The sequence below is a fragment of the Pristis pectinata genome, chromosome 8 (assembly GCF_009764475.1).
Source record: "Pristis pectinata isolate sPriPec2 chromosome 8, sPriPec2.1.pri, whole genome shotgun sequence".
Classification (NCBI taxonomy): Eukaryota; Metazoa; Chordata; class Chondrichthyes; order Rhinopristiformes; family Pristidae; genus Pristis; species Pristis pectinata.
Window position 1 is genome coordinate 69,734,446 of NC_067412.1, and position 27,291 is coordinate 69,761,736.

Sequence of the window (27,291 nt, forward strand, 5' to 3'; positions counted from 1 at the left end):
GGCATATTTCAGCCATCTTTCTCATACAGATCTGCTAATGAGGCAACATCTAGAAAAATATCATGATCAAATGGACAGACTTTAAGGCAAATATAATGTAAGGAAACATGCACAAAGACTGGAGATTAGCCTTGATGTGGTTGAGAAGGATTTTATTATTGGAAGATTTGCAAACTGCGTTTAAAATATGAGAATGTTGTTGAAGGAATATATGCAGAGGGCAAGGGTAAGCTGCTGAAATAGTGAAACAGCAGTAAGTCATTAAGCCCCTTGAGCCTATTAATTTTTTTTGTCTTAACTCAATTTATATACTGTTTGTTCATATCCTTTGACACCCTTTCTGGCAAAATCGATTCATCTTGGTCTTGAAACTTTTAATTTGCATCAGTAAGCCCACCATAGAATTTTGTTCTGTTTGGTTGCATCATGTGCCAAAACTGAGTGACCGCTTCCAAGGTAAATTAAGTTTCCCTTTTGTGCATTCTATACAGGATGGGTGATATTTTATAATCTTCAGCCTCTATGTTCAGATGTATTTTAATTATTTATAGCATGACTACAACTCTGTGCCAGATTTAAAAATTTAAATTTGATCAGCGTAAAATCAACAAAAAAACTCGTAGTAATATTTGTTAAATTCTCCAGTATGTTTCAGTGTTGAGCATTTTGATATTTAGAGCTCCTTGTATTAATCATAGATTTGATATTTTTTAATTTGCAGATCTTCTTTGATGGGGTGAAAACTCGTATTGCACAGGGGGTCAAAGCGGATGAAATAAGCTATCAACTGGTATTTAGCAAACAAGAATTAAGGAAGGTGATTGAAAAATATCAAGGTAAAGAGGTGAAGAAGGCTCTGGAAACCCTCTACAAAAAAGTTCTAAAGCATCTGAGTGAAGAAGGAAACCTGCTACAGGTAAATAGGAGTTAATGGGTAAATCAAAATTGAAACCCTGCGCAAGAGCCAAGTAATACAGTATATTGAATTGGATAAACATTGTGACTTTTAAGATAGGATTTTTAGAAGTGCTGTTAAAACTAAAACATAGCATCACTACCTTAATTCCTCACTTTGAATTTGTTCCTGTCCAGTTGGTGCATCATTCTAGATATCATAGATTTATTGTGCAGCAACAAAATAAATGGAGAGAGCCAAGTCGACAGATTGAGTGGGGGTGAGAGTTTAACACAAATCCAGATAGGTCTTAAAAGGCTCTGTTCAATCTTAAAGGGATTACAAAGTTGTTAGTTTGCATAAGAAAAGATTATTATTGACAGTGTTTGTAAGCACGTGCCCTGGAACATGAGTGCCTGTATGCATTATAAGAAGTGATTACTGTGAAAATGTTGGAAACCCATGATGTGGTAAATGCAGCAAAGGAAAATGGTCCTCTTTTTATCAGAAAGGGATCAACGTGGAATGAGAGCTGCTAACTGCCTGGATAGATGAGCACATAATGTGACCATAACCCCTCAGGGGCATTGAATTCTATCAGCAAATGAAGTTTAAGTGCTGAATTTAATATTCATTGCTACAATTGCAACATCAAACACATGTGACAAATCAAAGGATTCACAGGAAGCTTTAATAAAAAGGATATTGGCACCTTTTCTACATATTCATTTATTGCTGAAAAAGTCTAAGCCACACTTTTTTTGCAGGGTATAGCTTATTCAATGGCACATAAATGAAAGGTGCACACCAGAAATTGCATAAACTCTCTGCTGGAATGCACCTACACAGGAAGATGTATACTGGCACAGTACAAGTCTGAGCAAATTGGATTGTTTATGGGAAGAAAACGATTTTTTTTAGAAATCCATCTATATCTGCAATGTGTTCTAAAACTATGTTTCTGTTAGGGCAAGGAGAACTGATCTGTGTGTGCGCTGTACAATGCATTGAACGTACAAATATTTCAAGTCCCAAGCCTGATTAACCACAGAAATTGTACATTTAACCCTACTCCAAACAGAGGGGTCGATTTGACATGTTTGCCTTCAAATGTCAGGTGGTGGACAACATATAGCACCAGATGGTGCATCATCTTGTTGTCAGAGGTGGACATTGGAAGCAAAGATCAGTGGCCAGTCAAAAGCAAAATGTAGGACCTACCCATAAGGTCTCAACTGTGATGATTTCAGGCTTCTGTCATTCACTGACAGCAGCTCAGAGAGTGACAAGCCTTTAACGTGTGTTGGAACAGATCTTCTTCCATTTAAGGCCAGACTCTACATTCAAAGCTCAGGCTGGCTCTAAGTCTTTATTCACACTCAAGTATTGCAGTGCAGAATCAGTTGAGAACTTACATCACTGAAGTAGATCAATGTGCCGAGCAGTGTCTATGTATAGGAGGAGCACATGCACAAAATACTGCAAAACAATTTAATCTAGCATGCTGTGCTACTTGAAAGTACCAGTTGCTTTCCATGATTGATTTTCAGTTCTTCTAACATCACTGACTACACAAATGTGTTCTTTGTCAGCATTATGGTCTTCAGTTTTCTACTCCAATAGTAGCTTGTAACTCAAATCTTTCCAAATCAATTACAAGGACATAATAGGATGGGCACACAAACTACATTAAAAGTTTAAAATTTAATATCTAAAAAATACTGCAGTGCTCTGGGTTTTGAAACAATGTGGGTATTAAGATGGAAGGAATGAAGATGCTCTATAAAACAGCAATGCATGTATATGTAACATACCAGCAACAATAGAAACACACTGAGTCATGTATAAGTGTTTAAAAAAAAACTTTTATTAATAATTACTTGTGATAATAAGAAAAGTAAAAAGTTAAATATCAAACATAATCCCCAAAACTAAGCTCGAAGTGTGTGTATGGCAAATTCCCAAACTCCAAGTCTAGGAATAGTTCTCAAAGTTCAGTTCAGCAAGTCACAAGGTGAAACATGAGCAAAGGCTTTTGCAAAACCACCGTTGACTGAAGAGAAAATGTAGAGAGAAGTTACAAAATCCGCATGTTCCACAATGGAACCCATATGACACCTCAATATCCGATGATCTCCATTGCTTTGTTCCAAAGTATCTGCCACCCCGAAGGCGTTTGATATGTGGCTGCCCACAGAAATACCTGTTTCCCACTACAGGTTAACGACAAAGCGGACTCCACTTGTTTGCTCCAAATATCCATACGTGGATTGTAGTGACAGACATAGCTATTGTTCTTCATCCATTGTTACGGAGACCAGCAGTCAGTGGCTCTCGCTCTCTCCCCCTCTCTCCCCCTCTGTCCTGACTTACTGAGCAAAACAGTCAGCATGTTGTATTAGTCTTGCTGTTTTGATCACACCACACACACACTACTCCACTGGCCAGGTGCCTTAAAGGGACATTAACCAAACAGCAACCTGGCCTGTAACATTTTATAGAGGATGTGAACAATGAATTTAAGTATTTACAAGTTTTTAGGTACAGATTTTATTTTTTCCCAAATTCTTTCAACCACTGAAATTCTATTCTATGTTTTAATTTGGTTAAGTAAACCTGTTTTATACCAGAAGGTTTGTCTGATTTTTAAATATGTAAAAAAGGAACAAGAAATGTTAATACTGGGGTAGAATTTCTGCTTTAGGAGCTTTCATGTATCTGAATGCAAATTGCATCTGACTTTGCACAAGTTTGGGGAAGTGTTCAAACAAACAACTTGCAAGAACTGCCAATTAATATTTTTTGTTTAATTTTGTGGGCTTTGACTTTCTAAACTGGAAAAATTGGCAAAAACTTGATTTGTACTTAAAATTCCAGAATCTTTTGTGCTTGTTTTGTCAATTTAAGATGCATTGCATTGAATTGAATAAGTCAACATGAACACAAACTCCAGGTGTTTATTCTTTATCCTTTTTGCTTTCTTTTTCAGTAATCTAGAATCAATGATACTTATGAATAGTGACAAAAAACCACCTTAGAATTTGGTTATAACAGTATCTCCAAAGAAATTAGAATACTTAAACATATAATTTGTTTTACAGGTGGTATGGTGCACAATGCAGGGAGAATTTGTTCGTCAGTACAAGCAGTTTGAAGAAATGATTGCTCGATGTTATCCGGGCTCTGGCATAACCATGAACTTTAGTATAGAGGATATACTACAGTATTTTTTGGATATAACAAAGTCAAACTGACAGCAAACTGATTTAATATTCAAGCATCTACTCAAATGTATATTTCTTCAATTCCCAGAATTGCAAGTCTAGTTGGACAACATTTTAAGGTTAAGCCTAAACTTGAAGTTAAGGTTTTACATTTCTAAAGCAGAATACCAGGCTATTTTAATTACTTTAACATTTTTAAATTCTTTTTTTCCCTCTGGTTATGACTTCAGATTTAACCCTTGCAAACCTTTTATAGCTTTACAACATAACTCTGAATTTACCGATGTGTGCCTGAAATTGCTCTTTTAATATTTTAGTAGAGACAATAAACCATTTAAAGTCAGTGTTAGATGCTCAAGTACAATGAGGCTGAAATTTGGGGGCTTGTGCCATTGTTCTATACCACTCCAGAACCTAACAGGTACTTAACTTTGCCAGTGTTTTATTGCTTCTGCAAGTTCCTTGATGGTCGAGTAAGGAGTTCCATCCCTATCTAGAGCACCCCTACCAGTAGAAACAGGTCATAAAACTAATGGTTTCTACAAAGACTTCTGCTTGGAAGCAACTGGGCATAAAATCAAAGGGAGAAGGTAGGATCTACTGGCCGCAATTCCCAATACAGTTTAACCAAAGGAGGTGAAATCCAGCTGAGTTGAATCGTGAACCCCAAAAAATGTTTTCTTTCTCAAACTTAGTAGCAAACCCCTTTATAAATCAGACTTCCTCATTTTGTTTATGTGACAACTAACACCTTCCTTTACTCTCCATTAAGTCGGGCTGCATACCCTAAACCTTGAAGCTTCTGATTGCTTAAGTACCCCTTACTGCCAAATGCTCATCTTTCCTCTTCCTGAATTTGGGGTAAATGCTAGCACAACGCCAGCACTTAGGTTATTCAATATATGCTTTACCCTTGGTGTGCAAAAATAAGATTTCAAAAAGAAACAACATGGGGCACCAGACAGTGGTTCATTTATGCATTGCTAAAAGTCCTGAACCACACTGATTCTTTATGAACTCTATCTTTCCATGTGTTACAGTTTCAGATGTATTTGTTAAATAAATCAGTATTGCTATGCTTATTGACTTTATTGTTTTGTACACATGTTTTATAAGAGATTTCCACTTCTGGGGATAGAAAGGATACTATGGTCCAGATCCCTCTTTGTTTTCAACCTTGCAGGATGTCTTCTAATAGTTGAGTTAGCGAGAAACTATAGGCTGGAAGTTTCTGAGCCTCGGAGGGTGGTACATTAAATGTGGGAATTGGAATTTGGGACAGATCCTTGTTTCCACAAGGACCTATTCTAACTTAAACCAAATATTTGCATCTGCACAGTATACCATACCAACAACAGAAAAGGATATTCCAAAGGCCTACCAACTTTGATTCCCAACACAAAGTACATTTCCTCCTCTGGATACTAGCATTAATAATTTCCCCCTTTTTATTATAGAAAACAATGCAAGAGAGCCATAGAATAACATCTAAAAGTTAGAAAAGATTAGGAGTGATCAAATGCTTAGATAGAAGGCATCTGACTGAGTTTTTAAAAAAATCCATGAGCACTTGACTTTGAAGATGATGGAAAGGGCAGAGGAGAAGAGTGAGGAAATGAACATTTTAAAAATGTGAAATTAAAACAAAAAATCTGGAAATACTCAGCTTTCTTTGGAGAGAGAAACAGAGTTACCTGAAACATTAACTTATTTGGATTCCTGCAGAAGGTTGCCTTGCCAGTGTAATAAAAGGAAATGCTTGATAGTAGAAAAAATTCTGGCATAATTTTTACCTTCTGGAAAAAATCTTAGATGTGAAATTCATCTGTTGAATTCAGGTTTCCTGGCTGGGAAGACAAGAATCTTCCTCTTTCCACCTCCCCAGAATATCATGGTCTGGGAATATATTGCTTCTTTTGCTCAATATTCAGAATAACACAGCCTTATAACATCCAGTTCCTTGCCATTGAATCCAAACCCTTCCCCCAACTCATTCTGAACCAGATTATTAGCAACTTTGACATGATTAGTATCTGGAAGTTAAAGTTCATTGCCAAGAGTGCTGAACTACACTCTGTAAGCATTATCATTACTTATTTGCTTCTGAGCTACTGCACATGCTTTTGTGGTTTCTTAATTCAATTACTCCAATGGCCATTTTGAACTTTACAGACCCCAATGTATTTAGATTTCTGCTGGATGCATCCTGTTCTGCAGGAAGTCCAGTTCATTAATCACTCCTCCATGCACTGAACAACATTGGCCCTCAGTCTCCAAATTTAAATTTTCATCCTTGTTAGATTCTTCCAAGATTACATTTTGCTGCATGTCTCTACAATCTCCTTCGAAACAGTCAAAGTAGCATCAAGCTGATACAAAGCTAACCTTATCTACTGAAGGACAAAGTTTTTTGAGTAAAAATACAGCAGTGACAAAGCAAAAGGAAATCGATCACTCTTTGGCCTTGAAAAGATTTCTTTGCCTTGAACAGCCAGTCAATCACAATGCTTCTAAGTCAACAAAAGGGACTAGGGCGATTGCTTCTTCAGCACACTATGCTCATGAGGGATTCCCAGCATACCTAGGCATATCACACAGTTCATTTGAGTGGTTTTGATAGAAATTCTTCCAATTAAAATTCCACTCAATTGTCAATCTCAGTACTATTCAAGCTCAGAAGGCTTTAAATCTGTGATTCTCTAAAAATAAATTACAGCATTGGCATGTAGCTTGTCAGCTGAGATCAGAAGAATCCATTATCTAACACACCAGCAAGGTATGGAACTCTGCGATCCTGACAAAGCTAGATGAGTAATTTAAAATAAAAACAAAATGCTGGAAATACTCAGCATGTCATACAGCATCTGCGGGATGAGAAACAGATTTAACATTTTAGGTTAAAGACCCTTTTCTGACAGAGGCTGACCTAAAACATTGTTTTCTTCCCACAGATGCAGCCTGACGTGCTCCATATTTCTAGCATTTTCTGTTTTTATTTTAGATTTACAGCGTCTGCAGATTTTTGATTTTAATTTAGGTGGGAAATTTGCTGTGAGAAACTAAAGAAGTTGCTTTGAGATTACTAAGAAAGTTGATTAAGGCAGGGCAATACACATAGTATATGTGAACTTGAGCAATGCTTTTGACAAGGTCCTGCATGGATACTGTACAAGGTATGATTCTATGAGAAGGATGCAAAGAACCTGCAAAGGGATAAGACAGGTTAAAGAGTTATCAAGGAAGTGGTGGATAACGTAGGAAAATGTGAGGTTGAAATCTGGTAGTAGAATAGAAACCAGAGTACATTGTTCTGTGGTGAAAAACTGATAAAAGTTGGTGTACAGACAGACTTTGCTGGGCTGGTCTATGAAAAGCATAATGTAAGTGTGAAGGCACAGAAAATAATTAGGGAGGCAAATGATTAGTTAGTGATTATTGCAAGGATTACAAACGTAAGAAAGGCTTGCTGAGAAAATGTAGGTCGTAGGGAGATGGCATTGGATTACTGTGTATCCTTATCTAGAGAAGGATTCTGAAGGATTTAATAAATTCACTAAATTGATTCCTGGGATGTCCTATGCGGAGAGATTAAGAATAGACTATAATCACTGTTTTAGAAATTTGAGAGGTGATCCCATTTAGATGTAAAGATTCTGATAAATTGACAGCATAGGTGCTGAAAAGTTATTTCCCTGGCAGGGGAGTGAGAATTAGGATTTATACTGTCTCAGGATAAACAATTGACCATTTAGAACTGAGAGGAGGAGAAGCTGCTTTACAAGAGGTTTGGAAATGTTTGGAATTCTATGCTTCAAGATTATGGATGTTTGGACATTATTCAAGGCTATGATCAATAGATTTTTGGAAACTGAGGGAATTGGAAGATATAGGAATAAGACAGAAAAGTGGTCTAGGCACAAGTTCGGCCATGGTCTTATTGAATGGCTCAGAAGCTGCATAGCTCTAGCTGTTTCAGTTATTGACATTTTTAAATCAAGGCTGCTGTACAGTGAAGCAACTACAACAGAAGGCCAAAACATTGAATGCGCCAGTACAAGTGATGGAGAATTTTATTCCATTATTATGTACATCAGACTTTCCAAGCAAACCTCACTCAGGGTTCAGGAGTGTGGGAAGGCACTGCAGCATGCACTTCCTAGCAATGAAAAAATGAAGGGAAGTAAAAAAAAATTACCTTAGATGATGATTTGTTGGCAATAGTGAAGCTCCCTGAGACTGCCCATTTTTTGGCAGGTGTGTAAAATGAACAAAGTTGAAAGTAAGAGGTGAGGGAGGACTAAGCACCACAACCTCCCAAATAATCATTCAAAAAAAGTATGGCAATGATGTTATGAATGCATGCTTCACTCCGTAACATTAAGGATGTATATGCCCTCCAAACGCCAGCAAATAAAAAGACCTGCGTGCACACCAGTGTTGGACAAACACCCTTGCATCATGCTTTGCTGCATCCTTTCAAAATCCCCCTCATTACTTCACCTGAACATTGTTTTTGAAGTGGTTAGATCGGAATAATTTGAATTTAAAATCTTAATGTTGAAGGAAACTAACTATATAGTGATAACTAATTATCCCTGCGTTCATCATTTAGTGATTTTCTTCCAAAAATATTTGCAGACTCTGTTACCTCTACACAGTGCTCACCTTCCAACTACTTGACTCCAACACTTACCACAACCCCCCTCACCCACCTTCCTACCACATTGGCAAAGTGCTTAAAGACTGCTCCCTTTCAGCACAGTGCATTATATATGACACCTAACAGCTCATGGCCAGAAAAGGCTAGTTAGTGATTGCAGTGTCCCTGACTGGGGATTGAAATCTACAGTAGATGCCAGTGGAGCACATGCAGGGGCAGTACCTGAGAAGTTACCATCCTGAGAAAGGATGGAATTTTCAGCCGCCTCAATCCCAGTGGAAAGAGGTGAGCAATGTGTGTACCTATTATGACCTCTGTACCCAATGTAGACCATCTCCTTCATACAAGTAGTTTGTCCATGACAACAACAACAGAGTTGTCTGCTCCTAGATTAACTTAGAGTGGCCTGAGACTCCATTGATCTATTAAGCATTCGGGTGGCCTCACCTCTGACTCAAATTGTTAAAGAGACCCCTACCATCAGCTGTTATGCTGTGTAGTGTCAATCCCATTGGCATGAGATGGACACCACTTCCAGTCTAGGATTGATGCCTCATTTAATCTTATGATAGATTGGGGGGAGACACTCCCATTCTCCTTGACTTCTCTTGCATTCTATCAGGCACACAAATCTTGTGCTTGTCCAATTGAACTGACAACTTATATAAATCTCTTAATGAATTATAATAATCCCTTTCACTTTTTGTGATCTCTACCCAGAGAAAAAATATAAGATTCATTATGACCATGATTGATCTTATTTCAACATTTATGTTGAGGATCCAGATGGGGTCTGGTACAGACAGACTCTCAGCATGTGGTTGCTTACAGGATTTAACATGGAGGAATGAGCGGTATTTCTGTTATAATTTTTACTTTTTAAAATGTTTATTTACATTAACAGGCAGTACAACGTTGAAAACAATAAACATGTTAATTTGCATTTGTTAGTTTCACCCTGTTAACCTTGATTAATGTACACTCCTACTTTCTTTTCCTTCAAGGGAGCATTCCTCTCCATGTAGTTGACAGGGTTCCCCCAATTACTGCAGTTCTGGTCTGCCCCCTTCCCTTCCACAATCAAGATCAAATCCCCTTTCGACTCATCTTCCATGTTGGATGAGGGGTAAATGGCAGAAGCAGAACTTTTGTTTGAAATGACCAAAGGAAAGTATGGTGAATGTTGGAAATGGCTGTCTTTTGGAACGGTTCAACTGAGTCTTGAGTCTAGAAGACAGTAACATGCCTAATTGGTAGGATTGTTGTTCCTTGAGCTTTATTGGAGTAGTGTAGCAGGCTGAGGACAGAAAGTTCAGGAGAAAAGAATTAAAATAACTGACCACTGAAAGCTCGGGGGTTACAGTTGTGGTGATGAGACGTGTTCCATAAAGCAGTCAACCTAACTGCATTTTGTCTTCCCAATGTAGAAGAAATCACATCATGTGCTATAATGGTATTGCAGTAATTTGGTGACATTCTTTCAAACGGACTTCCTTTGGCTTGTGAGAAAGGATGTCAAAAATGATGAGATTTCTTTCTCAGCAGGTTAGGCAGCACCTTGCCTTCTATTTGCCATAGATTTCCAGCATCAAAATTTATTTATTTCTCTCATAGCATTGTGATATTGTTGCATTGTGTTACAACAAGATGTACTGTTAAAGCACTGGCTTGTAGTTGTTTGCATTGTTTTAGGGGAAAAGATGATTTGGATTCCCAGCAGCTCATGAAGAAAAGTTTAAAATGATTTAAAATGTATTTCTTTTATTGCCTGTAGATGGTGCCACCTTCATAAGGTTGAGCAATTTGGACTCTTATGGGCTTTCAACTGTGAGGAAATTTTCATTCTGTTGAATCTTCCAGTTCCTGAACCTCTTTCAAAAGTTCCAAAACAGCTGTTCTTTGTGCAACAAACATTGATTAAATATATTTTTATCAAAATAATATGTGGGGTAGATCGCCTTAATTGTTTCAATAAATACGAGTATCAGAAAATTATTTTATCAACAACTTCCTTGATCTTAAAATAAAAGTTGTTCTAAGATACATCATTATCAACAAGAAGCCTCAGAGAAATATATAATTCAAAGTGACCAATAGATTGGTTGAAGAGGTGAATTATTCGGAGGTGTGAAAGGGTAGTGTTGTGGAATGATTTAAAGGAAGAGTTTCAGGTCATAGGGCAAAGGCAACAGAAAATGCAACAAACAACAACTGTGCAAGGGGTAGGTGGCTTTGTACAAGATGCCAAACTAAGAGAAACAGACAGTGTTTAGTCCGGGGTCGGTGGGGTCTTTGGTTATGTTGGCTGCTTTACCGAGGCAGCGAGAAGTAGAAGTCCATGGAGGGGAGGCAGGTTTCTGTGATGTGCTGAGCTATGTCCACAGCTCTCTGCAATTTCTTGCGGTCTCGGGCAGAGCAGTTGTCATACCAAGCTGTGATGCATCTAGATGGGATGCTTCCTATGGTGCATCTATAAAATTTGGTGAAGGTCAATGAGGACATAGTGAGTTTCTTTAGCCGCCTGAGAAAATAGAGATGCTGGTGCACTTTCTTGGTCATGGCGTTTATGTGGGTGGACCAGGACAGGATATTAGTGACATTCACTCCAAGGAACTTGAAGCTCTCAACCCTCTCGACCTCACCATTGTTGATGTAAACGAGAGTATGCGCACCGCCCCCCCCCCCCCCTTCCTGTAGTCGATGTCCACCTCTTTTGTTTTGCTGACATTGAGGGAAAAGTTGTCATGACACCAAGACACTAGAATCTCTAGTTCCTTCCTGTACTCCAACTCATCGTTATTTGAGATTCAGCCCACTACAGTGGTGTCATTTATAAATTTGTAGGAGGAGTAAGAGCAGAATCTAGCCATGCAATCTGACACAGCCTTATGGGGTACCAATGTTGAGGATAATCGTGGTAGGGGAGTTGCTGCCTATCCTTACTGATTGCGGTCTGTTGGTCAGGAAGTCAAGGATGCAGTTACAAAGGGAGGTGTTGAGTCCCAGGTCTAGGAGTTTGAAGATGAGTCTGCTTGGAATTATGGTATTGAAGGCAGAGCTGTAGTCAATAAATAGTAGTCTGATGCAAGTGTCTTTAATATCCAGATGCTCTAGAGATGAGTGTAGGGCTAGGGAGACGGCAGCCGCCATGGATCTGTTTTGTCAGTAGGCAAACTGCAGTGGGTTGAGGGTACCTGGGAGGCTGGAGCTGATGTGTGCCATGACCAGCCTCCCGAGGCACTTCATGATGGTGGATGTCAGAGCCACTGGGCAGTAGTCATTAAGGCACGTTACCTTATTTTTCTTTGGTACTGTAGTGGTCTTCTTAAAGCAGGTGGGAACCTCAGATTGAAATAGGGATAAGTTAAAAATGTCTGCAAATACCCCACCAGCTGATCTGCACAGGATCTAAGGACACAGCTGGGGACTCCGTCCTAATTGAAAGTTATACATGCTATTGAAATAAAAAAAACTTTAAAGCAATGGCGCATATTTAGAAACCAATATATTAACTAAATAATTTTTTTAAATTGTAAATTATCTGAAATTTACCTCTTCACCTTGCACCCATTTAAATCTATTGGTTGGAGTTGCTGAACCTACTTCAGGAAGAACCTGGCATAGGTTCAATGTGGACTGATTTCCCTGGGTAAATGCTGGGACAGTCAGTGGCAATTATCTCTTTGGAACAAAAAACAAACTGTTGGAGGAAATCAGTGGATTTCCTTTGAAGTCAGTCCACATTTCTTTTGGAATACTCGGTTGCCTGGCATTTAGAGGTAAATGCCAGCAGTTCTATGATGATTTTATGTTCTTTTTCTTGGAAATTGTGGGCCATTGTCTGCTTTGTTAATAGAACAACACTTTGTGACATTATTGTTCCATAATTTGTATTTGATATCAAATTACTGAATAGTTTAGGGAAAGTAAGGGTGTATTCAAAAGGAAATTCCATTCAAATATTAACTTCAGATTCCAAAGATGATATATACTTCAGCCTCTTAGATGGTCCCTTGAGATCGAGGATAACTTGCTTCCATTGCATTTCTGTGATTCTGAAGTCAATGTGCAAACTGCAGACTCTTTTGTAAATGATGCAGGGGGTGCCTGATGGGACTGGTGGGTGTGTAGTTTGTTAGATGGTGGGCTCCTTCCACCATTTACACTGGACTTCTGTGTGAGCCTGATCTCAACTCAAGATTCTCAATGCCATCCTGACTGCTTCTTCTCTACTTTGAGCCATCCACTGAGGAAGGGCCAGGGTGGGGAACTGCCAGATCAGGAATTCAATATCCCTAGAAGAGAAGTGAAAAGTGACCTGACCATCTTTAGGAACCTATATGCAGCGTACATTCTCCTCAAAATGAAGGAAACTCAGTTTGATGAAATCAATGGACAATATGCTATGACTCTTCTGGATTGAAATTGTTCACTAAATAAACAAAGTTCATTTGTCAAAATGGAGAAAAGAAACATACTGTTCAGGCAGGTGTCCACTTTGTTGAAATTAAATGATCTTCCTTTGTCCTACAAACTTTGCCAAGTTCAGTTCTAGAGTTCACAGACAGATGCATCCAAGAAGTGATGACAAGGTGTCAGCACAGCAGGTTTCTCAGACTTTTATTATCAGCATCTTTGTGGATAGGTGTGTGCATGCACACCGTGCCTCACAGCTACATCAGCCCGGATTCAATCCCAGCTTTGGACACTATCTGTGTAGAGTTTTCTTCATGAATTTCTGCTGGCTGCTGTAGTTTTCTACCACATCTCAAAGTTGTGCTTATAGGTTAATTGGCCAATATAAATTATCCCTTGGTGTAGGTAAATGGCAAAAGAATCAAAGGGGAAATGATGGGTGTCTGAAAAAGAATAAGTTGCAGGGCTGCAGGGAAATATAAACAGAGGTAATGGAACTGATAAGATTCCTCTGTTGGGAGCTGACCTGGATCAGATGGTCTAAAGGTAAATGTAGAGTAAGCGTTTGTATTCTAGGCAATCTGATGATTGGCTACAAATGGAGCAGAAAACCTGCCATTGCAGTTTAATATTTTTCCAACCCAATTGTAGATGACTTTTCAAATCTACCCCTTTATGGGTACACTGGCCAGACTGGGTAAGTTATGTAAAATTTATTTTTATACTGTAAACCTTCAACTGGTCAAATTGGCATTTGTCCAGAAAACACAAACCCTTGCCTCTGCTATCTTATGACTAATTTTGGAATTTGGGTAAATATCTCATGATCTTCCAGAAAGTCCAATATTACATTGGCACGTTTACCAGAATGTCCATCATATGAATAGATGATTCTTTTCCTGATTGTGAAACATGTTTTCTGATTACAAAATTTTAAGTTCCCCAATGGCTTCTGTGATAAAATGAAAGAACAAAGGACATGCATTTGTGAATGCCTTTTCAGGATTTCAGGTTACCTTGAAATGTTTCACATCCAATGAAATACTTTTAGAATGAATTCACTGCTGTTATGATCAGTCCTGTCATTGGGCTGCTGAGCCTCCATTCAAACATTTCTCCCTTTTGCCAACAGAAGGAAAAGACTGATGCTCTCTGGTGACTGATGCTCTCTGATGGACTGTCTCTACCTCTTGCTGCCTTGGTGATGTAGCCACCCACCAAAGACAACACCCACCTGGGTCATTCTCTCTTTTCTCCTTCCCCCATCAGGTAGAAGATATGGGAGCCTGAGGGCACATACAACCAGGCTCAAGGACAGCTTCTATCCTACGGTGATAAGATTATTGAACGGTTCCCTTATACAATGAGATGGACTTGTTTGACATTTCACATTATTGTCTACCTGCAATGCACTTCCCTGTAGCTGTGACACTTTATTCTGTATTCTGTTATTGTTTTTACCCTGTACTACCTCAGTGCTCTCTGTACTACCTCAATGCACTGTATAATGAATTGATCTGTACAAACTGTGTGCAAGACAAGTTTTTCACTGTACCTCGGTACAAGTGACAATAATATACCAATACCAATGCTGCTTCTTTTTGGGATGGGTTGAGCAAAAGCAGAAAGCTTTCCATTTAGTGCAACATGTTCTTAACTGAAAGGCTCTTAATCAAAATGTTAGTAACATCTGAGCAACAGGTCCCTTAGGAAAAAGAATACTCACAAAATAGAAGCTGCTTAACCATCAACATGTTAATTGGCTGATTCTTGAATTTGAGCATAGCCAGTGAAACAATGGAACTTGTATGTCAGCAGGAAGGACTGCCACACTAGACATAGAAGGGTAAAGAATGATATGTTACAGTTCTGGCCTCTCAGGCCATGGTTGGAGGTGGTGTCCTAATAAGGGAGGAAGATGTGAGAGCCATCCAGCAAAAGAGGCAGAAGCCACAACAGTGTCCCCTCACAACCATCCAGAGATCTCAAACTTTGGCCTCCCTAGGATGGGTTTCTGTCAGATTTCTGGCCAGGGGCTGGTGAGGTGCATGTTAGAGATTATTCTGAAGTTATGAAATGATATGGGTAGCAGATATTAAAACACAAAGCAGTGGTTAAAAAGTTCACAATTCAACTTCCACTGACACTTTAAGGCCATCAAAACCAATGTTGGGTGTGGGACATTCTGATTCTGTACCTTTGTAGTTACACAGGGAAAGACGATGTTCATGTTCATCGGTGCTTATTGAAACCTTCATGATGAAATCAGCGAGGCCATTAAGTGGCCATCTCCTGTATTAACACATTGCTAAGTGCATATCCCTGCCAATTCAGGACATGTCTGTTTTGTCACTTAATATTCTGGCTGCTTGTATATTCACTAATAAAAGAGATATATTTTGGGTGAGCTCAGAACCTTTCAGACCAGCCTCAAGTGATTGAATATTCAAAGGGGTTCTCCCATTGTAAATATGTTATTCTGCAAAATTTACCTGTCTACATTCAAAATGTTGAAGTTAAGTAGGTAATTATAGCCATTTAAACTGTAGTTAATCATTTATTGCTGTCTTTGTGTTTAAAAGTATAAAACATCACTGGACTATTGTGTGGAGGGAGAGCAGAAATAGATTCTCCAGGAAATCTACTATGTTGAATAAAGACATAGAAACATAGAAAACCTACAGCACAATTCAGGCCCTTCGGCCCACAAAGTGCTGCCGAATATGTCCCTACCCTAGAAATTACTAGGCTTACCCATAGCCCTCTATTTTTCTGAGCTCCATGTACCTATCCAACAGTCTCTTGAAAGACCCTATTGTATCCGTCTCCACCACCATTGCCGGCAGCACATTCCAAGCACTCACCACTCTCTGAGTAAAAAAGTTACCTCTGACATGTCCTCTTATACCTACTCCTCAGCACCTTAAACCTATGTCCTCTTGTGGCTACTATTTCAGCCCCGGGGAAAAGCCTCTGACTATCCACCCGATCAATGCCTCTCATCATCTTATATACCTCTATCAGGTCCGCCCTCATTCTCCATTGCTCCAAGGAGAAAAGGCTGAGTTCCCTCAACCTACTTTCATAAGGCATGCTCCGCATTCCAGGCAGCACAATACTCCAAGTGGGGTCTGACCAGGGTCCTATATAGCTACAGCAATACCTCTCGGCTCCTAAATTCAATTCCATGATTGATGAAGGACAATACACCATATGCCTTCTTAACCACAGAGTCAACCTGTGCAGCTGCTTTGAGCGTCCTATGGACTCGGACCCCAAGATCCCTCTGATCCTCCACACTGCCAAGAGTCCTACCATTAAGACGATATTCTGCCATCATATTTGACCTACCAAAATGAACCACTTCACACTTATCTGGGTTGAACTGCATCTGCCACTTCTCAGCCCAACTTTGCATCCTATCTATGTCCCACTGTAACCTCTGACAGCCCTCCAAACTATCCACAACACCTCCAACTTTTGTGTCATCCGCAAACTTACTAACCCATTCCTCCACCCTCATCCAGGTCATTTATAAAAATCACAAAGAGTAAGGGTCCCAGAACAGATCCCTGAGGTACACCACCGGTCACTGACCTCCATGCAGAATACGACCCTTCCACAGCCACTCTTTGCCTTCTGTGGGCCAGCCAGTTCTGGATCCACATTGCAATGTCCCCTTGGATCCCATGCCTCCTTACTTTCTCAATCAGCCTTGCATGGGGTACCTTATCAAATGCCTTGCTGAAATCCATATACACTACATCTACTGCTCTCCCTTCATCGATGTGTTTAGTCACATCCTCAAAAAATTCAATCAGGCTCGTAAGGCAGGACCTGCCCTTGACAAAGCCATGCTGACTATTCCTAATCATATTATACCTCCCCAGATGTTCATAAATGCTGCCTCCCAGGATCTTCTCCATCAGCTTACCAACCACTGAGGTAAGACTCACTGGTCTATAATTTCCTGGGCTATCTCAACTCCCTTTCTTGAATAAGGGAACAACATCCGCAACCCTCCAATCTTCTGGAACATCTCCTGTCTCCATCGATGATGCAAAGATCATCGCCAGATATAAAAGACTTTTTATATCTCTCAGCTACAGTCTCCATGCAGCTTAGTCACAGTCACAACACAAGAACCTTGAACATTTTACAGTTTTACAGCCTCTGAAGTTTTTAAAGTATAATCACTTTTACAGTGTAGGAAACATAGAGGCCAACTTGCATTCAGCAAAGTGCATAAGCAGCAAAGTGCTGATAATCGGTATGTTGATTACGTTAGTTGAAAGATTGATAAGTATTGTTCCAGACCATGCAGCAAAATATCTTGTCCTTGATCATTATTTTGAATATTCTCAGTGAGAACCCCAGCACTTTCTCCCTATCTGACAACACCCATCCAAATGCTTCACCCTCCACAGTATTTTAACCCATAGAGCCACCCAAACGGCTGAACAGTAAAATTATCAAATTACTCTGGGTGGGCAATCCAGGTTTATTCCACTGGAAGGCTTAATTGGCCATATCAAAGGGTAGTTAAGAGATGCTGTGCGTCTGAAGTCACATTTTGTGAATCAGTGAACCGGTTGAGTTTTTAATGAAAATTTGGTAGTTTCATGGTTACCAATACTGGGAGTGGATTTATTTTTAATTCCAGACTTTTTTTTAAGAAATCCAGGTTATTAATTAATTGATTTTAAATTCCCCAGCTGCCAAGGTGTGACTTAAACCCACTTCTCTAGATTACCAGTCCAGGAATTTAGCCACTGCATCTCAATTCCATAGTGGTTCACGTTATCTGGAGGGATCAGCCAATATAGTTAGAACTCAGAAATAAGAAAGGGGGTGATCACTTTGATGGGGTTATGCAAAAGGCCTCTCAGTAGTCAGCAGAAATTAGAAGAGCAGATATGTAGGCAAATTGCAGTTGGGGTAAAAACAATAGGGTTGTAGTTGTGGGTGATTTTAACAGTGTAAGGCAGGACCTGGTGAAACCAGATCAGGAGAGGCTGCTAGAGAGAGAAAAACGACATCAGATAAGTGGGATGTATTTAAAGGCAAGGTAGTAAAACCCCAGATTTAGCATGTCCTTGGCAAGGTAAGAAGTAAAATGGTACAATTAGGGAACCTTGATTTACAAAGGAAGTTGAGGGTTTGATCAGAAATATGAAGGAGGCATATGTCAGGTATATTTGGTTTCCTGTGAGTGAGGTTTATAGGGGATGTCAGAGAGAATTTAAGAGGGAAATTAGGAGGGCTAAAAGCAGATATGAAATAGCCTTGGCATACAGGATTAAGAGTAATCCCAAAACCTTTTACATATATTAGAAGCAAGGGGGAAGCTAGGGAAAGGGTAGGACCCTCTCCCAGAGTATCAGAATGGAAATCTATATGTGGAGCCAGAGGATACAAGCAGGATCCGAAATGAATACTTCTTAATCGGTATGCAACAGGGAGAAGGAGGTTGGGGGATGGAGTTAAGCAAGAGGTACACTGATATTTTGGAACATGTCTGTGTCAGGAAGGAGGAAGCATCAGAGATATTGGCAGATATTAAGGTGGATAAATCCCCAGGGCCAGATGGAATCTTTCCCAGGATGCTATGGGAAGAAAAGGAAGAACGTAGATGAACTTAGTAAGTTTGCCGACAACACAAAAATTAGTGTAGTAGTAGTGAGGGAGGTTGTGATGGGATACAGAGGGTGCATAGATCAGTTGGAAAGTTCACTGAAACAGTGGCAGATGGAATTTAATCCAGACAAGCATAAGGTTATGCATTTTGGGATGTCAAATACTACAGGACAAATATAGTAAATGGCAGATACCTCAGGAGTCTTTATGTACAAAAGGACCCTGGGAAAAAGACTCTATCTATGCCCCTCATAATTTTATAAATGTCAGTAAGATCACCCCTCTGCTTCCTACATTGCAGTGAGAATAATCCCAGCCCTCCATTTCAGGCAATATCCTGATGAATCCCTACTGCACTCTTTCTAACACTACCACTTTCTTCCTGCAGTGTGCACATTACCCCAAGTGTGGCCTGACCAAAGTTTTGTAAAGCTGCAACATGACATCCCAACTCTTATATTCAATGTCCAGGCCTATGAAGGCAAGCATATCGAATACCTTCTTCACTACCCTATCCATAGCAATGACATGTTTCTAAATTTAAAAAATATAAGAGCACAATCACTTCAAGGCTTTGTTATACAAAGAACTCTATTCAAATCTGTACATTTTTGACAAAATTACCAAGGCAACAGTCATAAATGTGTTGAAATTCAGAATAAATATTTATTGAATCTTTTAACAATTAAGTTAATTAAATACATTGCATATTTTGCAGTTATTACTACTTTTATTTGCAGCATGATGATTCAGGGAGATAATTGACAAATACAATGAGCCCAAAGCTCTTGGAATAGGATTCTTTCTTTCCTTTTCAATCTTTTTATTAAATTTCAAATCAATACACATAACAATAGTGATTATACACATGGTGCGAAGAGATCGGGATTACAATAGTAACAACTGACATATACAAACACAGGGAGTAAAATATATAATCTGAACCTCCCAATCTCTTACTAAGTGAAAATGATGCAAAAGAATTTGAAAAGAAATTTGATTATATGAAAAGAGAACACCAAAATTAAAAAAAATAAACAAAAGCAAACCAAAAACTTCAAAAAAAAAGCTGAACTGTTATTTCTTCGGTTAAAAAAAAACATTATTATGTCACTATCTTCACTCCTCTATATTCAAATAGAAGGTTATTGGAAGGGTTTCGAAAAAGATCTGCTTACATCAAATGGAAATACTGAATAAACGGGCTCCAAATTTCCTCAAATTTAAGTGAAGGATCAACAGTACTTCTCCTAATTTTTTCTAAGTTTAAACATGTTATCTCGGAATAGGATTAGCTTGCAAGTTTGAAGATGGCCAATTATTTTTAGTGCAATCCAGATTCACTAGGTTTTCCACATTCCAGTGGAAGGACAGTCAATGATACATTCATAGTGTTGGAAACATATCTAGTGTTGGAAGTATATCTAGTATTGTTCCTTGGCGTTCATAGAATTCCAAATTTTCTATCTGTTTAGGCCAACAGAAACCATGTGTATTGAGAATGGACATACTACAGCTGTCAGAAATGTTAGCCAATTGCCTATTTTATATAAAAATGAGGAACTGAGGGACACTAAACATGGACAATGATGCAGCTTACAGTACAAATGCAAACCATTATCAGGCTGGGTTAGCTGGCAGCAAGGCTAATCTAGTCATGGAATTGGGTGGGATTTCCAAGGAAACATACATGGATTATTTGACTATCATCAGCTCGGCGTTCCTGTCCACCTAGATACTCAAAGACTCTACTTCCACTTCTCCAGTATTCCCACACATAACTGTTGATGTGGGCTACAATCCAGTGTCATAAGACCCATCAGTCAGTGGAGTAGAGACTCTTGTACTTCAGCTCTAGACTGGGGATACTATCAATTTCACACTCAGTAGCACCAGGAGTTTCAATCAATACAGAACAAATTACATTTCACCCATGAAAACCCATGATGAACATGCTAAAATTACATGTAGACATTACTACAAGTTAATCTTTCTCACTCCAAATAAGAACTTAATATGGAACAATCTCTCATATTTTCAAGGCTTTCAACTGTGTCAATGATTGCTTCTATATTGTCCTGCTGCAGCACATATGATGCATTATCTTTGAATTTCTTGACCAGGGATTCTCTCGACAGTGGGTTTCTCCAATGTCCATAAAAGGTGTCACATCTTCCACGGAGCACATCAGTGCTTTTCAGGACCAGAACTACTTCTCCATACATCTTCTCAAAGTTGGCCAAGTTGTCTTCAGGATGCTGGAGCTCCACTTTTTTGAGTAACTCATTGAGAGTATCTCGCTGCAGTTTGCTTTCGCTGAATGAGTCAATGCTCACATCTCCATCCAACAATGCAGAGCAGGCATTGAATTGGAAGGAATGGCGAGCCTCATGTTCTGTCTTTGGGAATGGTCTGTTGATGTACCGGGAAACAGGGACACGCAGAATGATCTTCTCAATCATGGAAGGTGAAAAATCATCCTCATCGACAGTCGCTAATTGCCTCACTGAGACAGCAGCATCTACCACCCAATGCATGCCTAGGTGAGCTGGGAAGCGCTTAAATGCAATGTCCTGCTCTTCTAGCAAGAAGCGTGTCTGCTCTAATGGTGCTATCTCCTGAGGTTGATAATCACCATAGAAAGCAGAAAATCCAAAACAGCCAGGGGTATCATCCAGAATTTTAGCATTACCCTCCATTCCTTTAGAGGCTAGAAGAGCTGCCTCAAAGCCCAGCCGTGCAGCATTTCCAATATGAATGGGTTTTGCCTGGGTAGCTGCATTGGCCATTGGTGCCCCTGCGAGTGAAGCTGCAATAGCCAGGGCATTAATACATTGTTTGGGATTAAGTTTTAGAAATTTAGCAATGGCTGCAGCACTGCCCATTGTCCCCACAACACTTGGAGGGTGGAACCTGTTGGATAAACAATAAATTCAATCATCAGATATTTTTGCTATTTCCTTACCGTTATCTTATAAGATTTTATAACAATAGATTTAACAGTTATGCTATGATAAATACTTTGACAGTGTGCTATTCTATGGATCAGATGTGTACAATGTGTACCATCGATAAACTGCACTGCAGTTTCTCATCAAGGCAGCTCCAACAACACCTCCAAAAGCAGAGACCCCCACGACCAGCAGTTGACCCATGGGAACATCATGACCTGCAGGTTTCCCTCCAAGTCCCCTCCTAGCCTGACCTAGAAATATATCGCTGGTCCTTCAATATCATCGGGGCTAAATCCTGGAACTCCCTGCACAGCAGCACTGTAGTAACATCTTCACCAGAAGGAGTTCAAGAAGGTGACTCACAATGCCTTCTCAAGGGCAACTGGAGATGGGCAAAAACACTGGCCTTGCCTGTGACACCCAGATCATGAAAATAAATATAAAAATGTTTGGTTTTTTTCCTCCTATTCCATATATTTACTGGTTGGGTGCAGCCTTGAAACATGGGGCTTTCAAAAATATACAAGGTGTATGGATGTGGTAGTTACCGATCTGAACATATGACAAAAAGCAAAGACTAAGCATATCAGTCTAAGTGATTTTTTAACTGTGAGATTAATTAATTACTGCTAAACATGCTCATTGGCACTGAATATTACCTTCACGACGAAGATCTTGAAAAGGATTATGTTTGTTCCTTCTGCCTCTTGCATTCTCTCTTAATCGTATCTCTTATTTTCCTTATATTATTTCACTTTCTGAACATGATTTGGTACCAGATTAAATAGTCCAGGTTCCAACTACAACCACTGACATTTATGCCTGTCTAGCAGAAATACTGTGGAGCGTTTTACTGCAGTGAGGATTCCTCACTCTGATGAAAGATGATGGACATGAAACGTTACCCTTTCTCCACAGGTGCTGCCTGACTAGCTGGGTATATCCAACATTTTCTGTTTTTATTCCTCAGTTTGATTGGCCAAAGAGGATACACAGTTGTTGGTTGGTAGAGAGCGCCGCAGGATCCGTGGTCTCCAAAGCTGAAGAGCTTCAACATTGCTAAGTTGAAGAGCGATGTATCCGGTCAGCGGACACCAGCCAAAAAAATAGGCTGAGGTCGCGGAGGAAGGTTGGGCGGGAGTTGTTGTTTCATGTGCAACTGTATTCCTAGACACACTAATCGACATTATTTGATCTTTTTCAGAACCCCTAGTAAAAGTTTATTAAAATCAATGTTTTAAGTTTAGTGCCGGGATCCTACCTCTTGGGGATGTTGTGTGCTTCCTGGGAGAAGCGCATTAACCGGCCCTGAATTTCAATGCCCACGTTAAAGGCCAGTAGCAGGTCAAGACCACTGGGTTTGGAGTTTCCAGGCAGGAACTGGGCGGCAGCCAGGAGGGCGGGCAACACAGCTCCCGACGGGTGAGTGGCGGGATGCCAGGTGTCGTCGAAGTCCATGGAGTGGACCTGAGGGTGGAGAGGCAGCAATTCGGATTAGCAATAACAACCAACGAATAGACGGTTCCGAAGGATGAGAGGCGAGGTTTTATCCTTAATATTGCAACTGCATCTTGCTTCATTCGGGAACATTGACTGAAAGACGCGCGCAACACTGGAGATTGTGTCCAAACAGCTTACCGCGACTCCATTGGTGAAAGCAGCCAGAGTAGGGGAGAGTTTTAAACCACTGCGTCCATACACCGAGCTGACCGGGTCTTGGGCAAACATTTGCTGTTAGAAGGAAGAATGCGGCACATGTTAGAAAATAAGAAGCTGCATGCGAATCATGAAGCGAGAGCGGGCAACTCGTGAACCAAGAGAGGCATGGGAGATTGTAGATGCTGGGATCTGGAGCAAAAACAAACGCAACTGCTTGTGTTCAACGGGTCGAGCAGCATTTGTGGAGGCAAAGGGAGAGTCGACCCTGCATCAAGTCTCGGTCCGAAACGTGGACTATCCTCTTGCCTCCACAGATGCTGCCTGCCGCTCTCAGTTCCTCCAGCAGTTTGTTTTTTGTTAACACGTCAGCCACAGCCCGGGGGTCCGAAGACCATAGCTGTCCATCCGTCTGCAGCCGTGTTCATACAGTTCGATGTAAAGCGGTCAGACGGTGAGCGTTTTACCTACTTTTGCAACCAGAAATACCCCTTGCATTTTATCCCCTAAATTCTGGGAATCAGTTGGAAGCTGCCTCCAACTTTACATCGAACTAAAAGCAAAACAAAACTGCAGAAGCTGGAAATCTGAAATAAAAACGGTGGATGCTGGAAATACTCAGCAGGTCAGCAGCATCTGTGGGGAGTGAAACAGAGTTAATAAGATCGATGTGAATGAAAGATTATCGAGCTGCAACGTGAGGCGCTGTCCAACCCATCGAGTATTTCCAAAACCAGACTTTTTTTTATTTCATGTTTCCACTCACCTTGCTCAAAACAACGAAAACCGCTGTTTTGAACAAAATGTTAAATAAATGCACTCACAGTGCTGTACTGACATGCCTATTCTGCTTAGTTTGGGCTTTCCGCCGCATTTGGTGGAAACTCGCCCGGTTTAAAGTGGGAACTTCAACTGTCCTGTCCGATTCATTCATGAGCCATCATTTAGCACGGGCTATCGCCGTAACTGTCCGTGTTCGAAGTTAGTTCAGGATGAACTTACCCGGCAGTAATTCAGGCAGATGTCAAAAACGTGACTGGTGCTGCCCAGGAGCCCAACTCCAATGTTATCCAGGATCATCCGCTTACTCCTCTGAAGAACCACATCTGAGAGATGATCGGCTTTAACCCCAGAAACAAACGAGGCGAAGCTGCTTGTTACCGTTTTTTTCAAATCCGGTGCATTGAAAGCTGACATAGGCAAATAAAACAATCCGTGTGAGTATGCATGGAGGCATAGGGTGGCTGTGTGCGCCGAGTTTCCTTGGCAAAACAGACTACAACTCATAGTTAAGTAAAAGTCCACAACTTGTATATAAAACTGTAACAGAAAAGAAAACAATTATTACTCGGAAAAGATGCAACGCTTCCCTGTAAAGTGAGCGTGTTTCCACATGATAGGCTCAAGCGAGTTCAGAGCAATCCCACCGTCTCGGTTCGTTTATTGCATGTGTTTTGTTACAGAATCCAAACCTAATTATCCAATAACCAGAAGCGATTTAAATAATTTCTTTATCGACCTTTCACTCCACAGTCGTATTTGCAAGTGACAGCTCTGGTCCTGGGTTGGCGCTGTCGTCGCATGCACTGAACAATCTTGCAAATGAAATTTTAGAAAATAGCCTTTAAGTGGAAGCAGGCAACAGTGCTGGGATTTCATATAACCCGTATCCACCTTCACTGCCACAATTGCACTGTATATCTGACCCCAGTATGGAAACGCGCGAATACATAAACTGTGAGCAATGTATTTTGATTTCATACTAGAAACCCAAGAGAGGATTTTTACCTTTGTGGGATATTTTATGGTACAGCCGCTTTCCAACTGTTAAGGAGGACTGCATCTTCTAAAGGAGAACAGAATTTTTCACAGCGTTAGTAATTAATCTTTAAAAATAGAAGTTAAACTCTGAAAAGTGATTACAAAGAATGGAGATGACTAAATTAATCGCTCGAGGCTACAAAAGTATCCACCTGCAATTTAGAAAACATTCTGCGCGCTCTCGCTCTCTCTTTGGCGCTTCTAGTGCACGGAAGTTATTTAACTTGGAGTTTTCTCTAATTCCAGACTCCTGAATTGTTGATTTATATAGTAACTGGGACCCGGACAGTAACATTCACGTCACCCACTGCCCATATCTTACACGCCCAGTAATCAGCACCGGAAGATGTTTTTATAAGAGATTTACATAATAAAAGTCGCCGGGTATTTCCTTGTTTACGTCATTTTCTCGACTGAAAGTCTAAAGTTACCGAAAGTGATGGCAAGAAACTGCGGAGAGTTGTGGACACAGCCTAGCACATCACTGAAACTCCACGGACTCTGTTTATACCTCCCACTGCCTTGGTGAAGCAGCCAGCATAATCAAAGACCCCACCCACCCGGGTCATTCTCCCTTCTCTCCTCTTCCATCAGGCAAAAGATACAGGAGCCTGAGGGAACATACCACCAGGCTCAAGGACAGCTTCTATCCCACTGTGATAAGACTATTGAACAGTTCCCTTATGCGACGACATCGACTCTTGACCTCTCGGTCTACCTTGGTCGGACCTGGCACCATATTATCTACCTGCAATGTACTTCCCTGTAGCTGTGACACTTTACTCTGTATTCTGATATTGTTTTTACCCTGTACTGCCTCAATGTACTGTGTAATGAATTGATCTGTACGAATGGTATGCACGACAAGATTTTCACTGTACCTCAATACAAGTGACAATAATAAACCAATACCAGTGTCCAGGTTTTCCTGGTTTCATGTGACCGGACCAGTAATTTTCAGTGGGTGGTTGTTGTCCATTTCCTTCTCCAACCGGGCTGCAGTGTTTTATGTGGCCGACCTTGCACCCCACCCCCTTCCTTTGGGCAATCTATGCGTCTCCTAATTCAGGTGGGGGGGGGGGTCATCACAAATATTAAAACCCCAATTGACATCTCAGGAGAGCACTGCTGAACAAGTTTCTCCCTAGTATCAACTGATGGTTCAGCAAAAGAGGCTTGAGGACTTAAGCCTGTGCTCACTTTGGTGAGGCCAGAGAATGCCCCCCTAAATCACACAAACCTCGCAATCTGCTGTTGGCATGGACCTTCATGTACATGGGCCTCACCATCTCCACCCACAGGACCCCCACCAGCCCCTGCCCAGTCCACCCACAGCCGCTGATGCTTCAGGACTCAGAGTCTCAAGACACTTTAAATGTGCATTGGCAAAGTGGATACCAGGAAAATGGGAGAAATTTGTGTTTGCTTACATTTCTGATCTTACAAGGGGCAATTTTTGTTCTTATTCTTTTATAGATTGTGGACCTTGGTAGCAAGGTCAATATTTATTTCTCTCCCTCATTACTCTTGGGAAGATGGTAATCATTTACCTTCTTGAAACACTTTACTGTTTGTGTTAAAGGAGCCTCCGCAGTGCTGTGAAGTAAGAAATTGTTGGATTCTAGTGGTGGTTGGACTCAAAGATTAGCATTTCTTGGCCGAATTTGTGGTCATTTTGCTCCATCATTCATCCAATAGAGAGAGATACCTGTTATATGTAGACTGTGGTGTCCTTTGTGTCAGTGGATCCATGGGATGCTTTCATTTACTCTCTCAGGGATAAGCAAGATTCGAACTGTTAAATGAACTCTTCATTGTGCATTGCTAATTAAAGGAAAAAAAGTCCTTCAAGATCAATGAAACACAGTTTAATAGGCAACCTTGGAATGTTTTGCCATCCATATCCAATAAGGGTGAATTCCAATCAGAATTCTTAGCGAGTTAATGCAGTATGAGCAAACAATGTTTGAGGCATTAATAAATTCTAAAATATCCAAGTGTACTATTTATAGATGTTGTAATATTTGT

The 27,291-nt window shown here is 40.3% G+C and overlaps 2 protein-coding genes across 4 annotated transcripts in view; one reads left to right on the plus strand and one right to left on the minus strand.

Annotated features, from left to right (window-relative positions):
• The window catches only part of LOC127573834 (exocyst complex component 1-like), a 57,293-nt gene extending 41,744 nt beyond the window's left edge, over positions 1-15,549 (plus strand). Inside the window, exons 17-18 of one of the 3 annotated variants that reach the window (XM_052022344.1) lie at positions 722-916; positions 3,997-5,202. In XM_052022344.1, coding sequence (XP_051878304.1) covers positions 722-916; positions 3,997-4,149 — 348 coding nt within the window. In that variant the 3' untranslated portion in view covers positions 4,150-5,202. Of the gene's footprint in view, positions 1-721; positions 917-3,996; positions 5,203-14,327 lie in introns of those variants that run through there. The other 2 variants (XM_052022345.1, XM_052022346.1) reach the window with 2 other exon arrangements.
• Positions 15,550-19,610: 4,061 nt separating this feature from the next.
• Positions 19,611-25,508, minus strand: irg1l (immunoresponsive gene 1, like). Its single transcript, XM_052021926.1, has 6 exons — positions 25,416-25,508; positions 25,231-25,288; positions 24,445-24,632; positions 23,425-23,517; positions 23,048-23,253; positions 19,611-21,745 (listed from the first exon to the last, which is right to left on the minus strand). Exons 1-6 carry the CDS (start codon positions 25,431-25,433, stop codon positions 20,827-20,829), a joined length of 1,482 nt encoding a protein of 493 aa, XP_051877886.1. The 5' UTR covers positions 25,434-25,508; the 3' UTR covers positions 19,611-20,826.
• Positions 25,509-27,291: the final 1,783 nt, after the last annotated feature.